General features: G+C 41.5%; 2 protein-coding genes across 3 annotated transcripts; one reads left to right on the top strand and one right to left on the bottom strand.

Annotated features, from left to right (window-relative positions):
* The first annotated feature begins 1,806 nt into the window (after window positions 1–1,806).
* On the top strand, window positions 1,807–6,183 carry LOC119212965 (potassium channel subfamily K member 1-like). Its single transcript, XM_037463859.2, has 3 exons — window positions 1,807–2,470; window positions 3,441–3,845; window positions 4,720–6,183. The coding sequence occupies exons 1-3, from the start codon at window positions 2,119–2,121 to the stop codon at window positions 5,010–5,012; spliced, it is 1,050 nt and encodes a 349-aa protein (XP_037319756.1). The 5' UTR covers window positions 1,807–2,118; the 3' UTR covers window positions 5,013–6,183.
* A 43-nt stretch (window positions 6,184–6,226) lies between these two features.
* On the bottom strand, window positions 6,227–19,851 carry entpd1 (ectonucleoside triphosphate diphosphohydrolase 1). 2 transcript variants are annotated; one of them, XM_037463858.2, is made up of 11 exons: window positions 19,527–19,851; window positions 12,518–12,539; window positions 11,358–11,485; window positions 10,804–10,921; window positions 9,718–9,868; window positions 9,234–9,393; window positions 8,931–9,134; window positions 8,564–8,821; window positions 8,297–8,410; window positions 8,044–8,181; window positions 6,227–6,818 (listed from the first exon to the last, which is right to left on the bottom strand). In XM_037463858.2, exons 3-11 carry the CDS (start codon window positions 11,481–11,483, stop codon window positions 6,612–6,614), a joined length of 1,476 nt encoding a protein of 491 aa, XP_037319755.2. In that variant the 5' UTR covers window positions 11,484–11,485; window positions 12,518–12,539; window positions 19,527–19,851; the 3' UTR covers window positions 6,227–6,611. The 2 variants fall into 2 exon arrangements, with proteins under 2 accessions (XP_037319755.2, XP_037319754.2); XM_037463857.2 differs by lacking the exon at window positions 12,518–12,539 and having other exon boundaries at window positions 19,527–19,850.
* Between the last annotated feature and the right edge of the window lie 1,061 nt (window positions 19,852–20,912).

Below are 20,912 nucleotides of genomic sequence, written 5' to 3'. Positions count from 1 at the left end.
TCACTCTATAAAGAAAGCCACATTTGTACCAGTTTTTCAGAAAGGTTTTTAGGGTTAGGGTTTAACTTACCACACCACAGCAGAATGTTGACCTAGGCAGGGTTCGAAATGACTTAGGACTCTTGGGGGGTCCCCTAAAATGTAACTATAAAAAATACTGAAGACTACCTTGCTACACGATATTCTAACATGACCGAAAGCCATTAATATGACAATAATCCAATAGTAACCACATTATTCAAAATCAACATGTTAAGTGACCAGGCACATATTTTATTTATTTGTTAACAACTTCATCAGGTTAGTGTTAACTGGGGTTGGAGAGAAGACCTACAGGGCACCCCTGCTTCTTTTTTTTTAGTTAGTAAAAAAAGGAAACGATAGTGAGCTCAACATTAAATGAATTATTAATAATGTAATTACAATAACTTATAACAAAAACGTATTTCACCAGTAAATTACTGTTAAACGACAAAAACGGGGTATTTTACAACAACTTCGAATGCAGCACAAGGCTGGCGAGGCGAATTTCAAGTGAACGCAACATCTGTTTGTTTTTCAGACAACGGCAGCTACAGACTGTTCAGTGAAACACAGACACACTTTACACCGTTTAGCTGTCAGTATTTTAACCGTGGTTGCTCCATTGACATATTTAAAATATATATATACACTTCAGCTGCTAGCTAACGGTAGGCTAACGTTACCTGCTGTCCAGTGTAGTGTTTGCTAACGTCCCGTGCGGCGCTGTTTCACTTCTCTCTAACGTCCGTTTTCGGAGCATCAGGGAGAAGCGGGAGGCATTTAAGTGGCATCTAAATAAGGCACCGAAATCAGAGTTGCTATTCGGTCTGGTAGATAACGGCCGTTAAGACACCTGTACCGTATTAGCACCGGGTCTCGGACCCCCCCAAAAAAAACCTCTTCGGATCTACACGATTCACGTGGATGACATTTTTCCATTCAAAACTCACAGACTTGAATTAAGTCCTCGCTATCTTTCGTAATCACTGACTGGACAATTATGTTGGTTTGCTAGCTATGAATAACTAGTCTAGCTAACTGCTAACTGTCTGCTGTTAGCTGGCAGTTTGTTTGGCTTCATACACGTACAGCAAGAAACGTTGACAAACGCACTCTTCTAATCATCTAAGTTAATGCAACTATTGATATAGGAACACCAACTCCAAATATTTTACTATAATAAGCAATTATTATGGAGATATAAACATAATCAAAGCACTTACGGGATTTTCATTAGGGTTCTTTAGGCTTCGTTTTTGCCGCGTTCAATGACCTACGTGTCTGTGCCACAGACTGTACTGTTTACACCGGAGGACCACGACAACAATCTGTGACGCTAGCTGCCCTGGTTGCTGCCCAATCGCGCTAGGAAATAAAGTAATTTTTGGTTATAAATATAAAACGTCACTAAAGACCTATAATTACACAATCATTTTTAATGTTAAAAATATTTTTCGGGGACCCCCCAAAATCTAAATATAAATGCCCAATGGTCCCCAATGGCTTATGGGGGGTCCGGGACCCCCCCCAGACCCTCCTCATTTCGAACCCTGGACCTAGGGCAGCGGCCAAAACATAAAGCGCGCCTCCCGGACACGTCTCCACAGACACCCAGCAGGAGAAGACAACAGTACGAGTCCACACACCAGAGGCTTAAGTAATATCCCCGCCTCTCCCAATCAATTGGAATTAGCCCCAGGTGTGCTGGTCCACACCCCCGTGTGCAGGAAAGAGGGAGGGGAAAACCCTCATCCGGTCACATGAGGAAAAAAGTTGACATAGAGTTGAGCCTCAGATTAAATTTCTTTGTCACGACTCAAAACACTAACCTGTTTAACAGGTTAGGGAGGGAGAGCAGGAAGGTGCACACACACACACGCGCGCGCGCACACACACACACACACACACGCACGTGAAGTGGCGAATGGCCAACGTCACAACCCATTTCAATGAGTTGAAGAACGAGGAAGAGGTATCCACCCGGTGCAGATAATTAGAAGTCATCAAAACAGTAATACTGTCCGCTTATTGAGGGGCTCTTTGTTGATAAACCAAGTGTCACTTTCGGGGCGAGGGTGGGGGGCAAGTGGAGTGATGGTCCGCAGCTGTAACGACGGCTGGTGCGCCCTGCTCGTGGAGCGACACCAGTCCGCGCTGAATTTTGCGCTGCTGGTTGCCGGTTACGTTGTTTACCTCCTGGTCGGCGCCGGGATCTTCTCCGCCATCGAGCAGCCCTACGAGCAGGATCTCCGCGACGAGCTGAAGGCGGCCCGGCAGGACTTCCTGAGCAACAACACCTGCGTGTCCGACGCGCGCCTGGAGGAGCTTCTGGCCCGCGCGCTACAGGCCAGCAACTACGGAGTGAGCGTGCTGGGCAACAGCACCCAGCGGAACTGGGACTTCGTGTCCTCCCTTTTCTTCACCAGCACCGTGCTGACCACGACAGGTGAGGGGACAAAGGTTGTCGAACTGTTAAAGTGTGAGCGCACCAAGCTGTGGTCGTTCCTTATTCGTTATTTGGTGATACTTTCTGATAAGTCAAGGCTGGATAAAGGCTTTTGTAATGGATCATGAAAATAGATTATAGATATTATCCAAAGCAGGGTAGCCTATCTCATACGAGTTATACTGATATCAAGTTAGTTGTTGTCCACTAAAAATATCCCCTTCAAGGTGAAAACAATATTAAACTCTGAACATAGTTCACATCGTGCATAGTGAGGCCTAAAGAGCCAAAAGTAACAGGCAAAATACATTTTAAAATGGACTTTATACAGACTTTATACATTACCAAAAGAAATGTTTATAGTATAAACTTTCTAAATTGATGAGGATTCAAAGTGGTTGGTATAAACTTTATACTATATACTATTGGTATAAACTTTATACCAACCACTTTGAATCCTTATCAATTTAGTAACACTGCAGTTATACATGATGGTAACCCATAAGTGCGTGTGTCTCACACTACTTTGTGTACTATTAAATCTACACATGTTAGCGGATGAAATAACAACAAGACAAGTTGCCAGAACATTCCTTCTTTATAAAGTTATGAGCAACCTTTTATATATAGTGATTAGATCATTGCACTATGAACATCATAGTGAAGGTCAAAATGTATATAGAAAATAATTTGGGTTTTGATGCTTATTGTCAAACTGCAAGCTCTATAATATTTAGATGAAGTTCTGATGAAGGGAGCAAATTAAAACCCACTGAACTATGGCCATTGTTTTTATGGCATTTAGATTTAAGATGTATCTGTAGTTGGATGTTGTCTTTCACAATTAGTATAATTGCCTTGCTTTTTCTATGTAATTATTGTTATATGTTCAGAGTTCACAATGTCGTGGAGAAGAATCCCACCTGTAATCCAACCCCCATAATTAAGGCATATTTTGTTGTGTTTCCAGGTTATGGCCACTCTGTTCCCCTCTCAGACGAAGGAAAGGCCTTCTGCATCTTCTACTCCCTTTTTGGCATCCCAGTTACCCTTTTCTTCCTCACGATTATGGTGCAGAGGATCATGGTGGCGGTGACCCAACGCCCATTGTCCTTTCTCCACCATCGATGGGCCATGTCTAAACCGAAGCTGGCTGCCATACACGCTACCTGCCTAACCATCATCACGACCCTGCTAGTCCTCATCATCCCCGCGTGGATCTTAGACAACCTGGAGAAGGAGTGGGATTTTCTGGAGTCTCTTTATTTCTGTTTCATCTCTCTGACAACCATTGGCCTTGGGGATTATGTCCCTGGAGAGACCCAGGGTGAAGAGGAGAACCGACACCCACAGCTCTACAGGCTGGCGATTACAGGTGAGAAAAGGTTGTAAGATACAAGTGCTCAAGTATCATTTCATTTCCACACCCTGCAGAGAAGTGGTTCCCATTTAAATGTTGGATGGTGACCAATTCCATCAGTAGAAGTCTTAAAATGGTGGGCCGTTCAAGCGGAGACGGATTAGTTTTTCTTGAAATGTTTCAACTGAATGATTTTAGAGCCTGAAAGAAGAAAAAGAAGGAGTCTGCAGCCATGCTCGCTCCTCGGTGAGTCTGTGCTTTGAGCTAAAGGCTGACATCTGCATGCTACCAGGATATCAGCATATCACAAACGGTTTATTGCTGAGTATGTTTGCACGTACAAGGAATTCTGCTTGATATCATTTACAGATGAAATATAAAAATTTTGAATAGAATATGAATAAAATATATGTATATACTATTTAAGTATGTTAAAAATAACATTAGTTAGTAGTAAGTGTTGAACTTCTCATAATGACAGTGCTATCGAGTTGGGGATCATCTGTTATTGTTTGCCACGTATTAATTTAGCATATTAGCATTCTATCATTTGATAATTAGCACTATACGCTAAGTACAGCTGACACTGATGGGGATGTCGTTCCACTCTTTGAACCCCCGCTGCTGAGGAACATGTGATCCTTTAACTGAGATTAAAATATTTATTTCACAAAACACAGAGTATTCCATACACATTGATAATGTTCATAGCAGGTTTATCACACTTAGAGGCACTTAGAGCTTTTCTGAGAGGGAGGTTAAACAATGCAATGACTGAAAGCCACTACACCCTTTATGTAATTACTAAACCTCAATTTGAAGTCATAAGTCACTGGTCTTTGATTCGTCATTCTTCCATTGTGTCTCTGTGTGTGTTTTTCTCTCGCAGGCTACTTGCTGCTGGGCTTGGTGTGTGTGCTGGTGGTGCTGGAGACGTGTTACGAGCTTCCGCAGACGAAACGCCTCTCACAGAGGTTTTACAAAGAAAAAGTTCGGGAGCTGGACTCCGAGACCACCAACATCATCGACCGCGATCACCTGAGCGATGCCTCGGATCTCGCGACAGGTCACCTACCGGTTATCCCCTCTGTCTCAGAACAGGCGGCGTCCCTAGGGATGGACAACAAGTCGACGCCTTACACCCCGGTGTCAGGATCTGCTGCCAAAAGCAAAATGAGTTGACACATTGTGGTCAACTCATTTTGCGGGAACTATGATCAAAATAATGTCTGTTAAGGACACACCTGCTTTTTTACCTCTAAATGTATATATATATATGAGTTCACAGGGAGTCTGAGCACTCCCTGTGTGTGTATGTGTGTGTGTGTGTGTGTGTGTGTGTGTGTGTGTGTGTGTGTGTGTGTGTGTGTGTGTGTGTGTGTGTGTGTGTGTGTGTGTGTGTGTGTATAAACTGTGTCATTTAATCACTTGAAAGAGGCTTTCTGCCATTGGCTACACCAACGACATTCTTTGGTGTAACAGCAGGAACCACCCTCAGATTATCAGGATGGCATTGTTGTCTCGTTCTCCCATGTAGCTCCAATTTTCCGCAGATAAGAACCCTATCTGCGACACAGCGGAAAGGCTGGGCCCCCAAACGGAGGGAAACCCCACAAGGTTCCACTTCCTGCCAAAGCCTTGATGCAATAATTCCGAAGTAGAACGGTTTGCCCGAGAGGATTTCACACCCGTTCTTGTCACGTTATGTAATCTATGGTGGTATTTGCATAGGACATTTGCCTTCTTGTTGGAAACAGCACCAGGGGAATAAGGTATTTTCCTACTGTACATTTTTTTTATAGGATTCCTATATAAATTAATTGCTGAATTGAATTGGGTGGACCAAAAAATAGAAACATGTCGGGGTAAAAATATAGTTTAACAGATGTCAACCTCAATAATATCATATTACATCTTTCTAAAAATATTTTTAAACAAAAACAGAAAAAAAGTTTCATGAAAAGAAGATGTATTGTAGCAGTTGTAGTAGACTGCATTAGTTTTAGTTGGCTGTAACTCATAAACCTTTAGTGTATTTCAATTAATCGTACTGCAATGTGTGCCCTCTCACCACTAGAGGGAAGCACTTTCATTTTATGCACAAACGGGTTAGATTTTTTTTCTTTACTGGGATTTTATCTGTCATGGTGCTCAGGAGAAAGTTGAAATCAAAATATAACAATGCAAGAATGCCACAGCTAAGGCTGAGCGAGCATGTTGTTCTTTTAAATCATCAATTTTGCTTATATTTTCACTGTCATTTATCTGTCTATAATTAAGAACAAAACATTGTAGTGGTAGTTTTAAAAACAATCAACTTCCTGTATAAAATGTTAATAAATAATGCATTCAACATTCAATAGTCACATTTTTACAAATAATATGCAATTCAAAAATGTGTTTATAATGTTTTTATATGTAAACATTTTATTCATTTATACAGTGCTGTATTTTTTTTTACAGCATACTTCAAGACACACATGCAGACTGATATAGATAAGCACACACTCAACCTCCCATTCAAATTCACACATACACACTCACACACAAACCCCAAAAATGTCCTTCAACCGGAGAAGCAAAAAGTTCAGTGCAGAAAGCGAATAGAAAGTGTTTGCCCTTCCTCCCTAAATCAACTGTGGGACTGTGATATGCAGCTGACTTTGACCTTTCACCTTCCCAGAAATGCTGGAATGTGTACATTTATCTGATTCACAATTTGGTAGAACACACTCACAAGCTCTTATTCCCTCACTCATGCGTACATCTGTGTGTTTTTGTTCATACGATTTGTTGCTTTTTAAAGTAGCGTAGCCAGAGAGGACGGATGCTGAAGAGGAGGAGGATGAAGATCACGACTACGCAGATGGAGACTATGGATACGTAGCCGGCGTGGGGCAGAGGGGGAGAGTCCGGAGCCTCAGCTGGAATCATGTTGGTCAGATTCAACATGTAGCCCAGCGTCCAGCCAGCATCACTACCTTTTATCTGGACACAGGAAGAGGCAAAACCATCAAATTGAGAATCATCCCATTTTTTTGCTGCTAATTTCAAACATCACAACTACATGGTTTCCTGTTAGCGACACGGACATAACATTTCTGTTATGTTATCTACCGATTCCTGTATTCCAAGAATACCTAACATTACCCTAACCTAAAACCAATATTTTTCTTATCATACAACTACGCACAGTTGGTGCAGTGTTGTAGGCTGAAACTTGGCTGCTACAGTTGACACATTGATCTTGAATTCATGTAACTTGAAACACTTGCTAATGTTTCTTCTGGTAAATGACTTGTATTTACATTGGTGGGAAAAACAAGTGTTTGGTTTTATTTAGCGTACACTGAGATTTCTTGCCAAGTAAGCTTACTCAGAAAGTCATGGGTTGATGCCTTGCAATTCAGCACTGTCTTGCTCACATAATTTCCATCTACTAATAGCCTCAAAACAGTGTTAAAGAATTCCTCTTCATACTATGAGGGGTAACAGATATGATGAATAAAGAAAACTTTAGTGAACACATTAAACACACACACACCCTACTTTTCTCTATGTTGTAATTAAATGAACATATCCTGTTAATTGCTACTTTTAAGAACGTTAAAAGGGCTTGGCTTGAAATTAGAGCAAATACTATATACAGAAAAGGGCCTAATGAACACATACTTAAATACTGTCAGGATGCTGTGTGGGTGGGATGGCTGAGATCTGCTTTGCATTTTCTATCCGGTAACAATTATCGGGGGATTAGTTTTCCAAGCAGAAACCTCACTGCTTTACACTTTAGGAGCTCCCTCAAACAGCAGAGGCCTTCCCGCCCAATGTAACTGCATAACCATTTGCTTTAATTCCATGCCATAAGTGTCTCTGACTGAACCGAGGAAAGCGTATCGGGTGTCTTGTGATTGTTTGACGTTTTCTGGTTAAGGTTTCTTGTTGCTTTGTTTTTTGACTGAGCCAGCCCTTGGTAGATGATTATGTTCAATTTTTGAGCAATCCTTTGTAATCGTTTTGGCCCAGAGAAAGCTATACAAATTGATGTTGGGTTATACTTTATATAACCCAATTGGGAGTATCTGCGTTTTAACAGCTAAAGAAGGTCCAAAACTCAAATAGGTCTTCATAAAGATAAAAGTTGTGCACACTAATGCACAAATAGAATGTTATAATGCTCAATGTGTGAGGGAGTGGACTGCGATCTACTGACCTTTTTAATAAACTTAATGTCGGAGTAGCTCACAGAGGTGAAGTTGTATCCTTCTGTCAGCAGGGTGAGGATGTACGTGCCAGAGAAACAGTACTCAGCCAGATATTTCTCTTTTATGCCCGGGTGCTCCTTCACTATCTGCTCAAGCCAGTTGAAGTCAGGGATATCATTAAGCATATGCATTTGGAAGGCAGATAACAATTTAAAGATAACTGCTTTGTGTTTGAAACTGAAGCATAAATATGCCCCCCACCTGACTCCATGAGGTAGCGCAGTAGAGTTCGAGTTTTTTCTTGACATCTTCCAGAGTGACGGATGCATCAGTCAGATTGAGGAAGTCCATCACAAAGTAGTAAGCAGAGAAAGCCTGCAGTGACAGGGAAGAAGATATATATATATATATATATATATATATATATATATATATATATATATATATATATATATATATTGGGGAAGGAATCTCAAACCAGTGTATCTGCATAGCTAGATGCTTATGAATAAAACTTTGTAACATTACCTCAAATGGCCCCTGCAAAGTTGGCTGGTAGACCCCGTTGAATGAGCACTGGCTGTATTTGCAGTCAGTAAAGTTGAAGATGTTTTTAACAGCTTCCTGACATTGTGTACTGTTTCCTGTCCCAGTGTGAAGGAACGTTTCAGGAGGCCCTTGTGGTTTCCTGTTTGACACGCAGGGGCTCTCGTAGAGGACAGAGTACATCTTTGTCTTATTGTATCCAGGGTGGTAGCAAGGATCTTCTACTGCATCTGGACCTGACTAGAAGGGAGAGTAAGATACAACGGTGCAGGAGATGCAGAGAGAAAGCTAATTCAGTCACTATTATTGACCATCACTCTTAAAGATGATTGATTGAACAGTAATTTACCTGAGTCTGGTGTGCCAGCTTCAATTTTTGTGCTTGGTCTTTCCCGTAACACAGGAAGCTGTGAGTGTACAGTTCATAGTCGTTTCCATAAAGTCGGAAGTTGACGGTGTTGCTCGGTGACTCTGAACCGTCGTACTTATCGGATACAAAACTAATCTGGGTGGAAGCCCCGCCGAGGTCAAGTGCGCCTGTGGTTTCCAAGCCCTGCAGCAGAGACAAAGAGACAGTGAAGTCAGTGGATGACGCTGACTGACACGAAGAACATTTAAAAGTTGACACAATTGCATGGACACGAGTGCCCACCTGGCTGAGGCGGTCACCCAAGTAGTTGACTGTGACCCAGCCAAAGGCGCCCTCCGCCTGGCCGCTGAGTAGTCTCGTTCCCTCATAGGAAAAGGGGGATTTTCGCAGTGCTTCCTCCACAGCCTTAAAGACTTTGTCTGACGCAGCGCTGTTCTCCATACTGCACGCAACACAATTTAATTAGACTGATCCACACACATAACTCATATCATAATAAACAGTTTGTGTTGTATATAATAGACCAGACAGTAACATATTCCTGCTACTCCCTCTATACTGCTTTGGCGGTAAGGTTTATGTGGAAATAAATCACAAAGCAGGCGTATAGGGCTACACACTGTAGCACTTGACATCACAAACCCAGTTATAGAGTGAAGGCGTGGGACATCTAAGTGTGTCAGAATGAAAAGGCCCAATATGTTGCTTTTGTGGGTGAATGTTTTACTAAGGTTTATGGGGATGTGTGAGTGTGCGTTTGCCTTACTTTAGCAATCTCATACCAGCAGTAGCCCCCAGATACAGAGGGGTCTCGGAGTGTCTTATTTTGGGCACCCACTGCTCAGCCTCCTGCATGCATGCTTTCAGAGACTCCCCTGCCTTCTCAGGCTCAGATGCATAGCTAGAGATACCTGGCCCTGCAAGTTGAGCAAAATGTCAAGAAGGGGTTGAAGTCACATGCAAAGCTTAAAAGATGCTAGCTGGTGTTTGAATGTAATCTGTACAAATATCTGCTTCTTGGAAGCATGCTTCCCTCCCTTAAGTCGGTTTTTAACCCCCAAAGGCCTTCATTGGAGGTTCCCAGTGGACAAAATTACAACAAAGCGTATCTCTGATTAAATATACAACGTGTATGTGCATGGCCTCCCTACTTGTGTTAACCTCTCAAGTGATTCAGCCCTGTTGGCTTCTGTTTGTCTGGCAGGTCACAAATCCCATGATAACGAATGTTATACTTTAGAACACAAAGCTTCCTTCCTTCCTTCCCTACCCTGACGAAGAAATAACTCAGCCTCTTAAATCTTTAAAAACACCTCCAACATATGTCATTGAAGAGAGAAAAAAGTTTAAAAAAAGTATAAAACTGTGTGGTTGTAAATAATCCATTCACAGAAATGTGAAGTGTTTCCTATTGTCCTTTTAGAGTCCGCCATCTGGTATCAATGAAAGCGTTTCACTTTAAGCTTTGATGGCCGATGTACATTACAGGAAGAGGAAGGGCGGCCCTCACCGAAAGTGCTTTGATAGAAAGTAGCCGTTAAATCAACAGAAATGAAGATGTCAGTTTGCAGAGCTCTCTGTTATATGTTGTGTGTTAAAAGCTGCTTTAATAGTTTATGGATAATTAGTTGCATGAGAAGGTTGTCTTGAAGCTGAGGTCATCTAGAGTTTCTGTATGTTCTGATTCTATTGTTGGCTGTTAACTAGCTTAGCTCACAGACTCTTTTCAATTCGGATAACAAATTACTCTTAACACTGGTGCTTTCTTAAATACTAGCATTAGCATGCATCAGCGGTTGCGTAGGTCAGTGTGTGGCTAAAGTGTGTAGGTGTGACGATGTGCAGCACACACCATTGACTTTGCAGCATTGCTTCTGCTCAACTCTTCCAGTGTTGTTATCCTTCTCAGCCGGCCACTGATAAATGTACAAGGCTGTGTGGGAGGAGCCGGCGTCCAGCACGATCCCATACTTGTTAGGAGACAGAAGTACAAATTCCTGTTCAGTACTCATTGATAGTTTACTCTGGATGACGTCCATCCTGACACATACACTTACAGTATAATGACTGTTTATTCCCCAAGCATTCAAGGCAATAGCACTTGTCTTTGAAATCTATATTATTGTTATAGAGATTAAACCATCCAGTAAAACAAAAATCTCTGAACACCATTCTCAGGTGAATCTTTCTGGCCCTGCATCTGTGACAAAAAGCAGTGGTGATTTAATATTCTTATCAACATCCACTGGCCTTATTTGGTAGTGAATTTCTAGAGCCCGTAGGACAGCCGAAGTTCATATCGACAAGAAACCATATTTGGCTTGTGGACAAAGATCCAACAGTGATGCAGTTCGCTCTCACATAGGGAACCGGCTACAACACTTTTTGTATTTTCCTCAAACATACCTTGTACTTTTGGGCAAGGGGCCTGTTCTGCAAAACTGCTACTATCACCAAGGCAACAATCACTATGACACCAATCACAGTGATGATGATGGCCACCGGCGTGTGCCAGGGGTTCTTCTCTTTCATCTCTGAGAGCGGGGGCGGAACGACAGACGGACAAACAGGAAGAAGAAGCCAGAGGGTTGCCGGGGGGAGAAAGGGGGAGAAAGATGGGGACACATGGGAAAGAGGAATGGTGTGTTAGCCAATCTTGCATCCAGATGTGGGGGATACCACATCATGTGTACATGTGTTTGTATATGTGAGAGAGAGCTAGTTGGGGAGGAAATGTATTTATTTGTGTTGTTTTGTAACCAAGAGCTGCAGATGGATTTTTTTAATTAGATGCTCAGAACTATGTTAAGCGGTTCGTGGATTCATCAAAAAAAACCTAGGCAGTGCCAAACGATCAAGAAGACTTCCCATTGGAACATGATCAAAAGGAAAACATCTGGTGAAAAAGCTGACATGTTTATATAAAGCAATGAGGTACAATTTAAAAAATGATGACTTATCATGATTAAAGCTATAGCAATGACCCACCATGATGCCAACAATGATTTCAACATCCTAATTTTTATCCTAAATATATTTCATCACTGTCTCTGCATCTGCTTTGTTTGGTTTCCTAACAATGAAATTTGAAACCAACACACACACACTTGCACACACACATACTAAATACAAACACACATTGATGGGAGTGTAGATTTTATCCACTTTTAACTTCCCTTTTACTGGAAAAGGGGACAAGAAGAGGGTGTAACGTTTTGTCTATAAAAGGCTTGGAAAAGAGTGATGATCAAGATACCATTCTGAAATGCAAAGTACACACACTTATGCCTACAGGCTCACATGGTTGTTTGATTATTTCAAGCATATATAAACACCTAGACACCATCAAAGGGCACGTGAGGTGGGAAAGTACACTCACTGTAGAAAATAACAGAGCTCAGTACACATCTCATGCGAACATAGAAAGCCACAAACACACACACAGCAGCAGCTGTTAAACCTGACCATTGTCTACTGTGGAAAAACATACAGAGACTTAAATTAGGAGAGAGGGAGAAACATTGAAAGCAGCGCGCCAACGGTGAACAGGAAAGGAGAGTACTTACCTCTGTTGTCTGCTTCAATGAACTTACCACAGACAGTGCAGGGCGAGAGGCATAGCGACAGAGAGGGAGAGAGAGAGAGAGAGAGAGGGAGGGGTGAGAGATTAAGAACGTGGAAGGGGGAGGAGAGAAAGCACAGAGGGGGGCAAGACGGACAGACGATTGAAAGAGAGCGGCCTTTTTGTTGAGGCTGCTCTGAAGCACAGAGTTTAACATTTCCTCAGCGAAGCCGGTCACTATGGAGACAGAGTGTGTCTGTGTGTGTGTAGATGCACGCCTCTGTGCATGTGAACTCCTTTAATGGACTCCTCCCCCCCTCTCTCTTTCTCTGAACTAATGGGAGTCACTCAGCTGGCACCACTCCCTCTCTCTCTGTTCATTCCTTGAGCTGGGTAGGAGGGAGGGCAAGTGGGGACTCCCTTGTTTCGCTGTTTTTATCACTGGAAAGGCTGTGATGTCATCTGTGACGGACCGGAATCCCCTACTTTTCTCTCTGAGGCTGCGTGTGTGTGTGTTTTAAAAGAATAGGAGTGCCGTTGAGGTGTGCTTGTGAGTGTGACCTCAACACGACTTGCAAATGTGTTGATGTATTCTGTTAATTCCCCCCTTGCTAGATACAGAAATAGCGTGTTTAAAATAGGTAACTCTTGTCAGATTGTTATTTATACCACTTATTCCCTTTCCTCTCCTTGAGCGAGTGGACTTAAAGCCTCCAATGTTAAGGAAGGAAGCGCTCACACACACAGATGCAACCATCATAAAGTATCCTGTCATTGTTTGGACACGCCACGTCACTAAGCAAACAACAAGTTCACAGCTTTTTTACTTCTTCAAAAACATTGTCCCAGGACTGTGTTCAAACAGGATACAGTGCAGGAGTCGCCAGCTATGTATCATATTCACTTTGTATTCTGTGAATGACCATAATTCTGTTAACGGGCAGAACTCTTTCAGATATTTATATGAAACATAAATAGCATTTTGCTTCATTTACATGAAAAATCTGAAATATTAACAGTCAACACCAAATACTAGATATAGATATTCTGAAGTAATATCCTGATATCAGTGTCCACCAAAAGCTCATAAGGACAGCGGAAGTTCAACTTCTGACTGCAAGACTGTTTGAAACTGTATGAACGCATTTAGCTTCTGAGGGATTATGGGTTTCATCAAACTTCTTCTAGAATTCACGTGTTTGGGTTTAAATTGTCATCAAAACGTGTTTTCATTAACGTGTTGAGAGCAGCTGTGATGTGAAGTAAAGATATAATGTACACAGGGCCACACACGTAGGAGAGAGCGTGTACCCCCCCCCCCCCCCTCGTCGGCCGGTCCGTCTGCCCCCCCCCCCCCCCCCTCCTTCCATTGTATACCTAGGGTAAACACAGCTGGTGCCAATTAAAAAATACCCTGTTAAATTCTGTGAGGGACATTGGTACGGTGGAACAAAACAGCTTGAGCGAGCCTGCCTATATTTCCGGTCATGTTTGAGAGGTGTTTAGAAGACGATGGAACATTTGGTTCCCAGTCAAATTACCTCATTTAATTGCTTCCAGAGTAAAGTAGAATACGACTGTTGGTGGCGCATTGTGTGTAACCACTTTGGTGATGAAGATGATGATGCGGTTGGCAGCATGAGACAGATGCATAGAAGCTAACACATGTGAAGGCGGAAGACAGAGCGTAACAAGCACATGAAAAACATGAGAGGAATTCTCTTGTAATTTCAACACTTCCTCGACTGCAGGCTTTAAGGCCGCAAAAACACATGCGTTTATACAGTGCTGCTTGAAAGTATTTGAGACTATTGAGCAGTTTCGTTTTCTCCTGTTTTACCATGACTTCCCTATTTTATCACCACCGGTTTTACATTTATGGAATGTCAGGTTCATGTTTATCAATTGTATGTATTATTTTAGAGGATACTGTGTAGCCCAAAAACTACATGAAACATAGATTTAGTGTGTGTGTGTGCAAAAGTAAGCGAAACCTGCGCCGCATTGGAAAAGTTAAGTATATAACAGATTCAGGTAAAACACATTTTGGGTGAGGTAGAGGAAAAGGTTAAGGAAACACAGATTATATGAGAGAGGAAAACCAACCAAACTACTTTGGTGCCAACACGTACCCACACAGATCAACGCTACCCAAAGGAAAGACATATCCAAGGACATCAGGAAGAGGTTAGTGACGGGCCATTATTCTGGGGAAAGCTATAAGACCCCGTCCAAACGATTCCAGCTGCAACCATCCACTGTAAGACGAATCCTTTACAAATGGAGGGGATTCAACATGACCTCAACTCTCCCATCAAGACTATCTCCAAGGAAACACTAGAAGAATAATAAGGTAAAATCTTGACAACATGCAGACACCTCTAGCAGCATCTGGGGTATATGTGCATGCGGCTACGATCAAACAGAAGTGGAATAGACACGACATTCATCCAAGATAGAATTCTTTGGTCACTATCACAACAGCCTTGTTTAGAGAAAAGCCAACACTGCATACAAAGAATAGAACCTGGCTGGCTGAGTTCTGCGAGGAGCAGATGCAAGTCAGCAGATGCAAGTCAGTGGCTACAGAAGCGATTGGTTGAAGTAACGGCTGCACAAGGAGGTGCCACAAGCTACTAACTAAAATGGTTCACATACTTACATACACATGTCACACTTTCATTGATTATATAATGAAAGCACATCACTTGTCTTTGTTTGCATCGTTTATTTGGTCTGTCTGGAGGGTTCACAAACCTTAAAGCTTGTATGGTCGTACCCTTTCGTATCATTACACATTCCCTAACTATTACAACTATGTGCCTAACCCCAAAACTCTGCCGAGTCTAGTCTAATCAAGGTTGACTCTTAATTTCAAGTAAGCTACTATACGGTGCCTTACTCATTACAATGCATTTGAGCTACTTTACTAAAACAACCTAAAAAGTATGTCTGGCATTCTAAAATGGAAGAGGATGATGTTGTTTTGAAGCAAGTAATCAAACCACAGAAGTTTAGATATATTGCAGTTGAATACAATCCTAATCACCTGTAAGTTAATGGTATATAGAATTTGAAGTATTGAAAATTCATTAGCCATACCCGCGTTCAGAGTGTGTGGATATTTTTCCTTTTCTGGGGGCCTTGGTGTGGATGAATAATGATAACAATAGAGACATAAAATTGTGTGGTAACGATTTACTTGAGATGTAATAATATTAACAAAATCCTAGCGTTTTATTTTTCCATTATTGTTATTTAGTTCGAAATGGCCTAAAAAATTTCCCCATTATTCGAAACACATGAAAGCCAATGCATTTACACAATCCCACAGTTTTTCCATTTGCAACCATTCTGTAAAATGTAGCGTTATCAATTATGAGGAACATATGATCAAATCGTGGTGGAAAAACAACAGCTTTGATAAATAGAAATAGAAAACATCTCCTTTCGGTCCATTTCTTTTCAAGTTATATGTACATAGTTATATACATATATATATATACAGTATATATATATACTATATACTATATACTATACTATACTATATACTATATATATATATATATATATATAAGAGATCAAGCTTAAGCCTGGTAAAATTTTATCCGGAAAGTTAGAAAGAAGAATGTTTGAGGAACATTCAAGATTTAACATTACTTTCTGTTGCCTTAGAGGAAATTCATTTTGTTAGACTAGGAGCATTAAGATCATCCCCCGACAAAAATAACTGTATCACATAAAATCCTACTCAAAGCACAAAGCCATTTTTATTGCCTGGCATGCATTCTTCTTGCCTCAAGTTGAACGATGTTCATTCCTAAATACCTAAACTTGAATTGAATCACCGATTAGACAAATACAGCACATGCCCTCATTCTGCCCAAAGAAGTCCACAAGTTCAAACAGTGCAGCACATAAAATTTCTTATAAAAACATGAGGCTTCACACACCCACATACATAAACCCCAGGACACAATGGGCCATCCTCACAGCAAGTAGCACACAGCTATGTTCATACTGGCAGAAGCCCTGCAGGGACATACATTATGAATTGGACTCCACCCATGTTGATCTGTTCCTACTGGATCATAGATTACCTGTAATGAAGAAAAACAAAAAGGCCAAAGGAAGAGATGGAAGGAGGGTGTGTACTTCTACTCCTTACATTTTCGCGCAAATATCTGTACTTTCTACTTCTTACATTTAAAAAATCACCTCGTTACTCATATTTCATTTCGGATTGTTTTCCGGCTTGTCACCGTTAAAAAACACACAAAAAAACTATCCGGATAAATCGCGCCGTCGGGATTGCGTGAATTTGATTGTCGTTGGATGAGAAGTGTAAACATTTACCATCCAGACACCTTATTGGTTTATCAGATGACGCAAATCAGAGTGACGCTGGGTGCGTAAAGTCATGAAGGATCTTTTTCAGGACGGCAGATCGGTGGTCGCGGTACAAGTTGATCTCAGTTGGTATTTAGCGACATGAACCCGCCTCCTCCTCCTCATGCAAAGTCCATGTAACGTTAAATGAGTCTTCATGGGCCGTACATGTTTTTTCTAACTTTATTAATCTGGGACAACACAGCGACCTGCAAGTAGCGCAGCGTCTTCAATAAAGTGACGTATGTCTTAATGCGAGGCTTTAGAAATGAACACTAAGGGATTCTGTATTTGTTCAATATTTTGATAACCGACCGCTCCCCATCATTATAAAAGCGATGCGTCCCCCCATGAAGTAGTAAACCATGGAGAGACACTGCAGTCTAATCAATGGGAACAACCTGTGTGACATCTGACTCTTGTCATTTAGCCGTCACTGGAAAATGTTTTTTCTTTGTTTAAGTCATACAGCATGCGGGTCGATACGTGTGTCCCTCTGTTGTTGTAGCGTCGCCTCTTCATCTGTCATCCGGCAGGTCACGTGACCTGAAGGCGCCTTTCCAACGTGTTGTAACGGACTGACGGACTGTTTATTCTTAATGGACATTTTTTTCCCTTTCGATACTTTTACTTTTTTACTTTATGTAGTTTTAAAACGAGTACTTTTATACTTTTACATAATTAAAAAGCTTTAGCTGATACTTCCACTTCTACAAAAGTATTTTCAAAACCAAGTATCTATACTTCTACTTGAGTAATGAATGTGAATACTTTTTGACAACTCTGGTTTGGCATCTTTGATCATACCTCCTTTTTATTGTGGATTTCATAAACATGAATAGAAATGTACCTATTCGGCACATCTGGATTTGTTGGTGCCTTATATTTGCTGTTCAAAATTTCACCCCTGTTTCAAAAATAATAGTTTCTCACTTTTTTTTACTGTGGTATATTCTTGTTTTGAGTAAAGGTATTCATGTTCCCCAAAACCTGCCAGTATGCTGCAATGCACACAACCTTTTATTCGATCAATTTGTTTTACAATAAATGGAAGAACCCTATAAAAACTCAAATTCAAAAGCACTTAACAATGATCGATAGAAAATGCAGACCGTATGTGATGCAGTAAATTCTTGCACTTTATTATATGAGCGTACTCAAGCTTAATTCCCATGTTTTGCTTGTCAGCCAGTTGATGAATAAAGTTGCAGCGGAAGGTAAGGGAGGATGACATTTAGGTGGACCAGCTATTTCACTTTATGTTACGAGTTGCTCTTTTGAGTTTGCTTAGCATTTATAATTTTAGAATATCTAATTTTAGTCTTCAACCCATAGCAACCGATTAATTATTACCAACCCTACAGCAAACTATTCACTGTATCAAGAAAAGAGAATTTTAAACGTTGAATTGGTCAGCAACATTGTCATTTTGAATGTTTTGTAAAACTTTGTATATTTCATTTGTTTCAATCCCAAGCTAAAAAAGCTGCCAATAAAGCTAATAAAACATATTGTCAAATGTAATACTCTTCAAGTATTCATATATCAAAAATAATAGTTCCAGTGCATCACTAAACTTAACACACATACATACTCATCCAAATTAATTCTTCTGCCTATCTTCCACCTCAAAAAGAAAAACACATCCCATGTTCCCACACCAATCACACACCACCTCTGAACATTATGTCCTTGAGTTGTCACTAAGGCGTCATGTAACCTTTTGTTTGGAGAAATCAACACAAAGCTCTATAAATACACCAGTGCTGGCTATTGTGAAACAGCACCTTCTGCTGCTTTCAGTGAAAAAGGAACCACTAGCAGGAAGCATCTCTGCCCGCCACAGGGAAGTGGTCCATTCTCACTGGGCTCCAGTTGCCTAACCTGCTGACAGGACAGACTGACTGACCCTGCCTAGTCTACCCTGACCTGGCATACAATATATTTAGAATTTTCCATTTTAGTCTAAATGAGAAGCCAGGCGTTTACGGTGTAACTAAACCTATACAAATGCACCTTTTGTAAATCATTTTGTTTAAGATCTTTGAATTCACTGATACATAGGAAGTCTAAAAGAATAATCATATTTGACATAGCTCACGAGACTTTGCTCTTGTTGTTCACGTTGGACTCAATAAAAACAATCGGACCATACGTCAAACCATCAAACTCATACCAACCCTAATTATATTGATGTGATAAAGCTGTGCAATTTCCCTGAGTCACATGGCCTCTGCCCATAAACCTCACAAGATCTCCAGAGGGATTCTGTAGGTTACACTGTTTATCCACACAAACAACATTCACACGAACCTTAACCCCCCGCCTCCACCCCCCCCCCCCCCCACACACACACACACACAAATGCACCTGTCTATGCTACATGCTCAGTCACACGCTGTGGAAAAGTCACACAGCTGCTACATGCGACACGGCAAGTCACACAGCTGGAAGAGAACACACACTTACCTGATACTTAACATTTTCTGTACCGGCCTGTGGTAAACCCCGCTGCCAGATACACAAGGATTAGGACTTCCTTCTCATGTGTGTGCATGCATGTGCGTGAGTGTGTGTGTTTGTGTGTATCTCTGCATGTTTGCCAGTCATAGCAGTACACCTACCTCTTTGTCCAGACATGGGATCCTTCTCAGCAGCAACACAATGCTCTTTCTATTATTTGCCCCCCTCTCTCTATCTCTGCCTCTCTCTCTCTCTCACTCTCTCCTCTGTGTCTCCCCCTCTCTCTCTCTCCTATACTTCTCTCTGGTAGCACAGCTCTCTGCTCAGTCTAACCCCTTTCAGCACCTCCTTTCACATACACTCACTTTATTAGGGGAAGTAGACCTTCCCTCCTCCCTCCTGCTCAGCCCAATCCCCTCCTTCACAGGCGCCTTCAGCTGTGCATTATGTTTTCCCCTTCCTCTTCTTCTCTCTCTCTCTCTCTCTACACCTTTGTCATTCTCTTTTCTGCTGTTTCTCTTTAACTGAGTGTTCCTGCATTTCACCACTTTCTGCATCCCGCTCTTATTCAGTCTCACTGCCTTAATACTCGCGCTCTCTTACACCGGTGTCTCTTTCATTGTTTTCCTTCTGCATTTCTGTCTATTAGTCATTGCCTAAATGGCAATGGAAAACTGGGTCAAACATGAAAGCAGTGTTATATCTGGATGGGAGCTGGCTGGATCATGGAGAAAAAGCAGTTGGGGAAAATTGCTTACATACTTGATAGATGTAATCTTCACTCACTATTGAAAGAAATTGGTCTCGATGTGACTCTACTGAAATCCTTAACCTTTAACCTGTGACCTTAACTCATACAGTTAAGGCATACAGTGGAAATTCCTCGTTTCAGGATGATAAGGATACCTTGAGTCAATGGCCATGGCTTTGACACTATTCCTGTGTGTTATGTGCACACACTTTTACCGAGGCTGATTAACAAAGCTGCATCTGTATTTTGAGCCAGGGTCACGGGTGGGGGGGGGGCGGGGGGTGGGGGGGGGGTAGAGGGCGGCGGTCCAATTAAAATTCCCACGTCAGGCTGCACAACAATAAACCACTACTGATAGACATATGGGAAAAAATTGGCCACCGTCAGCAAGAAACCATCAATTTATGAGTGACAATCAGTAGACATGGTAATGGGAATAGCTCACGCAGTACAAGTGATATTGAAGGAATCATTTGTTTATATATTATTTTGCTTGGAGCTCTCGCAGTAATTTGTGCAGTGTTGAAGACAAACACACATTATAGTGATAACAGTAATCCCCATTTAATGAATCTCTGAATGAGTGTTTCCTTCAAGACGACAGTAATTTTCTATCGTTCAGCTTGAATCTGTAAAAGCTTCATCACCCTGTCACTAAGTATGAACATCATCATTAGTGATAATAAATACGTATTTATCTAGTGAAGAGCACAGTTAGAGGGCAGTCGGGTAGAGGGGGGGACTGCCTCTGCAACCTCTGCTCTGACTGAGTCTAACCTCACTGCCCGCCCAGGTT

The sequence above is a fragment of the Pungitius pungitius genome, chromosome 21, assembly GCF_949316345.1.
Source record: "Pungitius pungitius chromosome 21, fPunPun2.1, whole genome shotgun sequence".
In the NCBI taxonomy this organism is placed as follows: domain Eukaryota; kingdom Metazoa; phylum Chordata; class Actinopteri; order Perciformes; family Gasterosteidae; genus Pungitius; species Pungitius pungitius.
The sequence above is the reverse complement of the archived record's forward strand: the minus strand, read 5'-3'. Positions and strand labels throughout refer to the sequence as shown.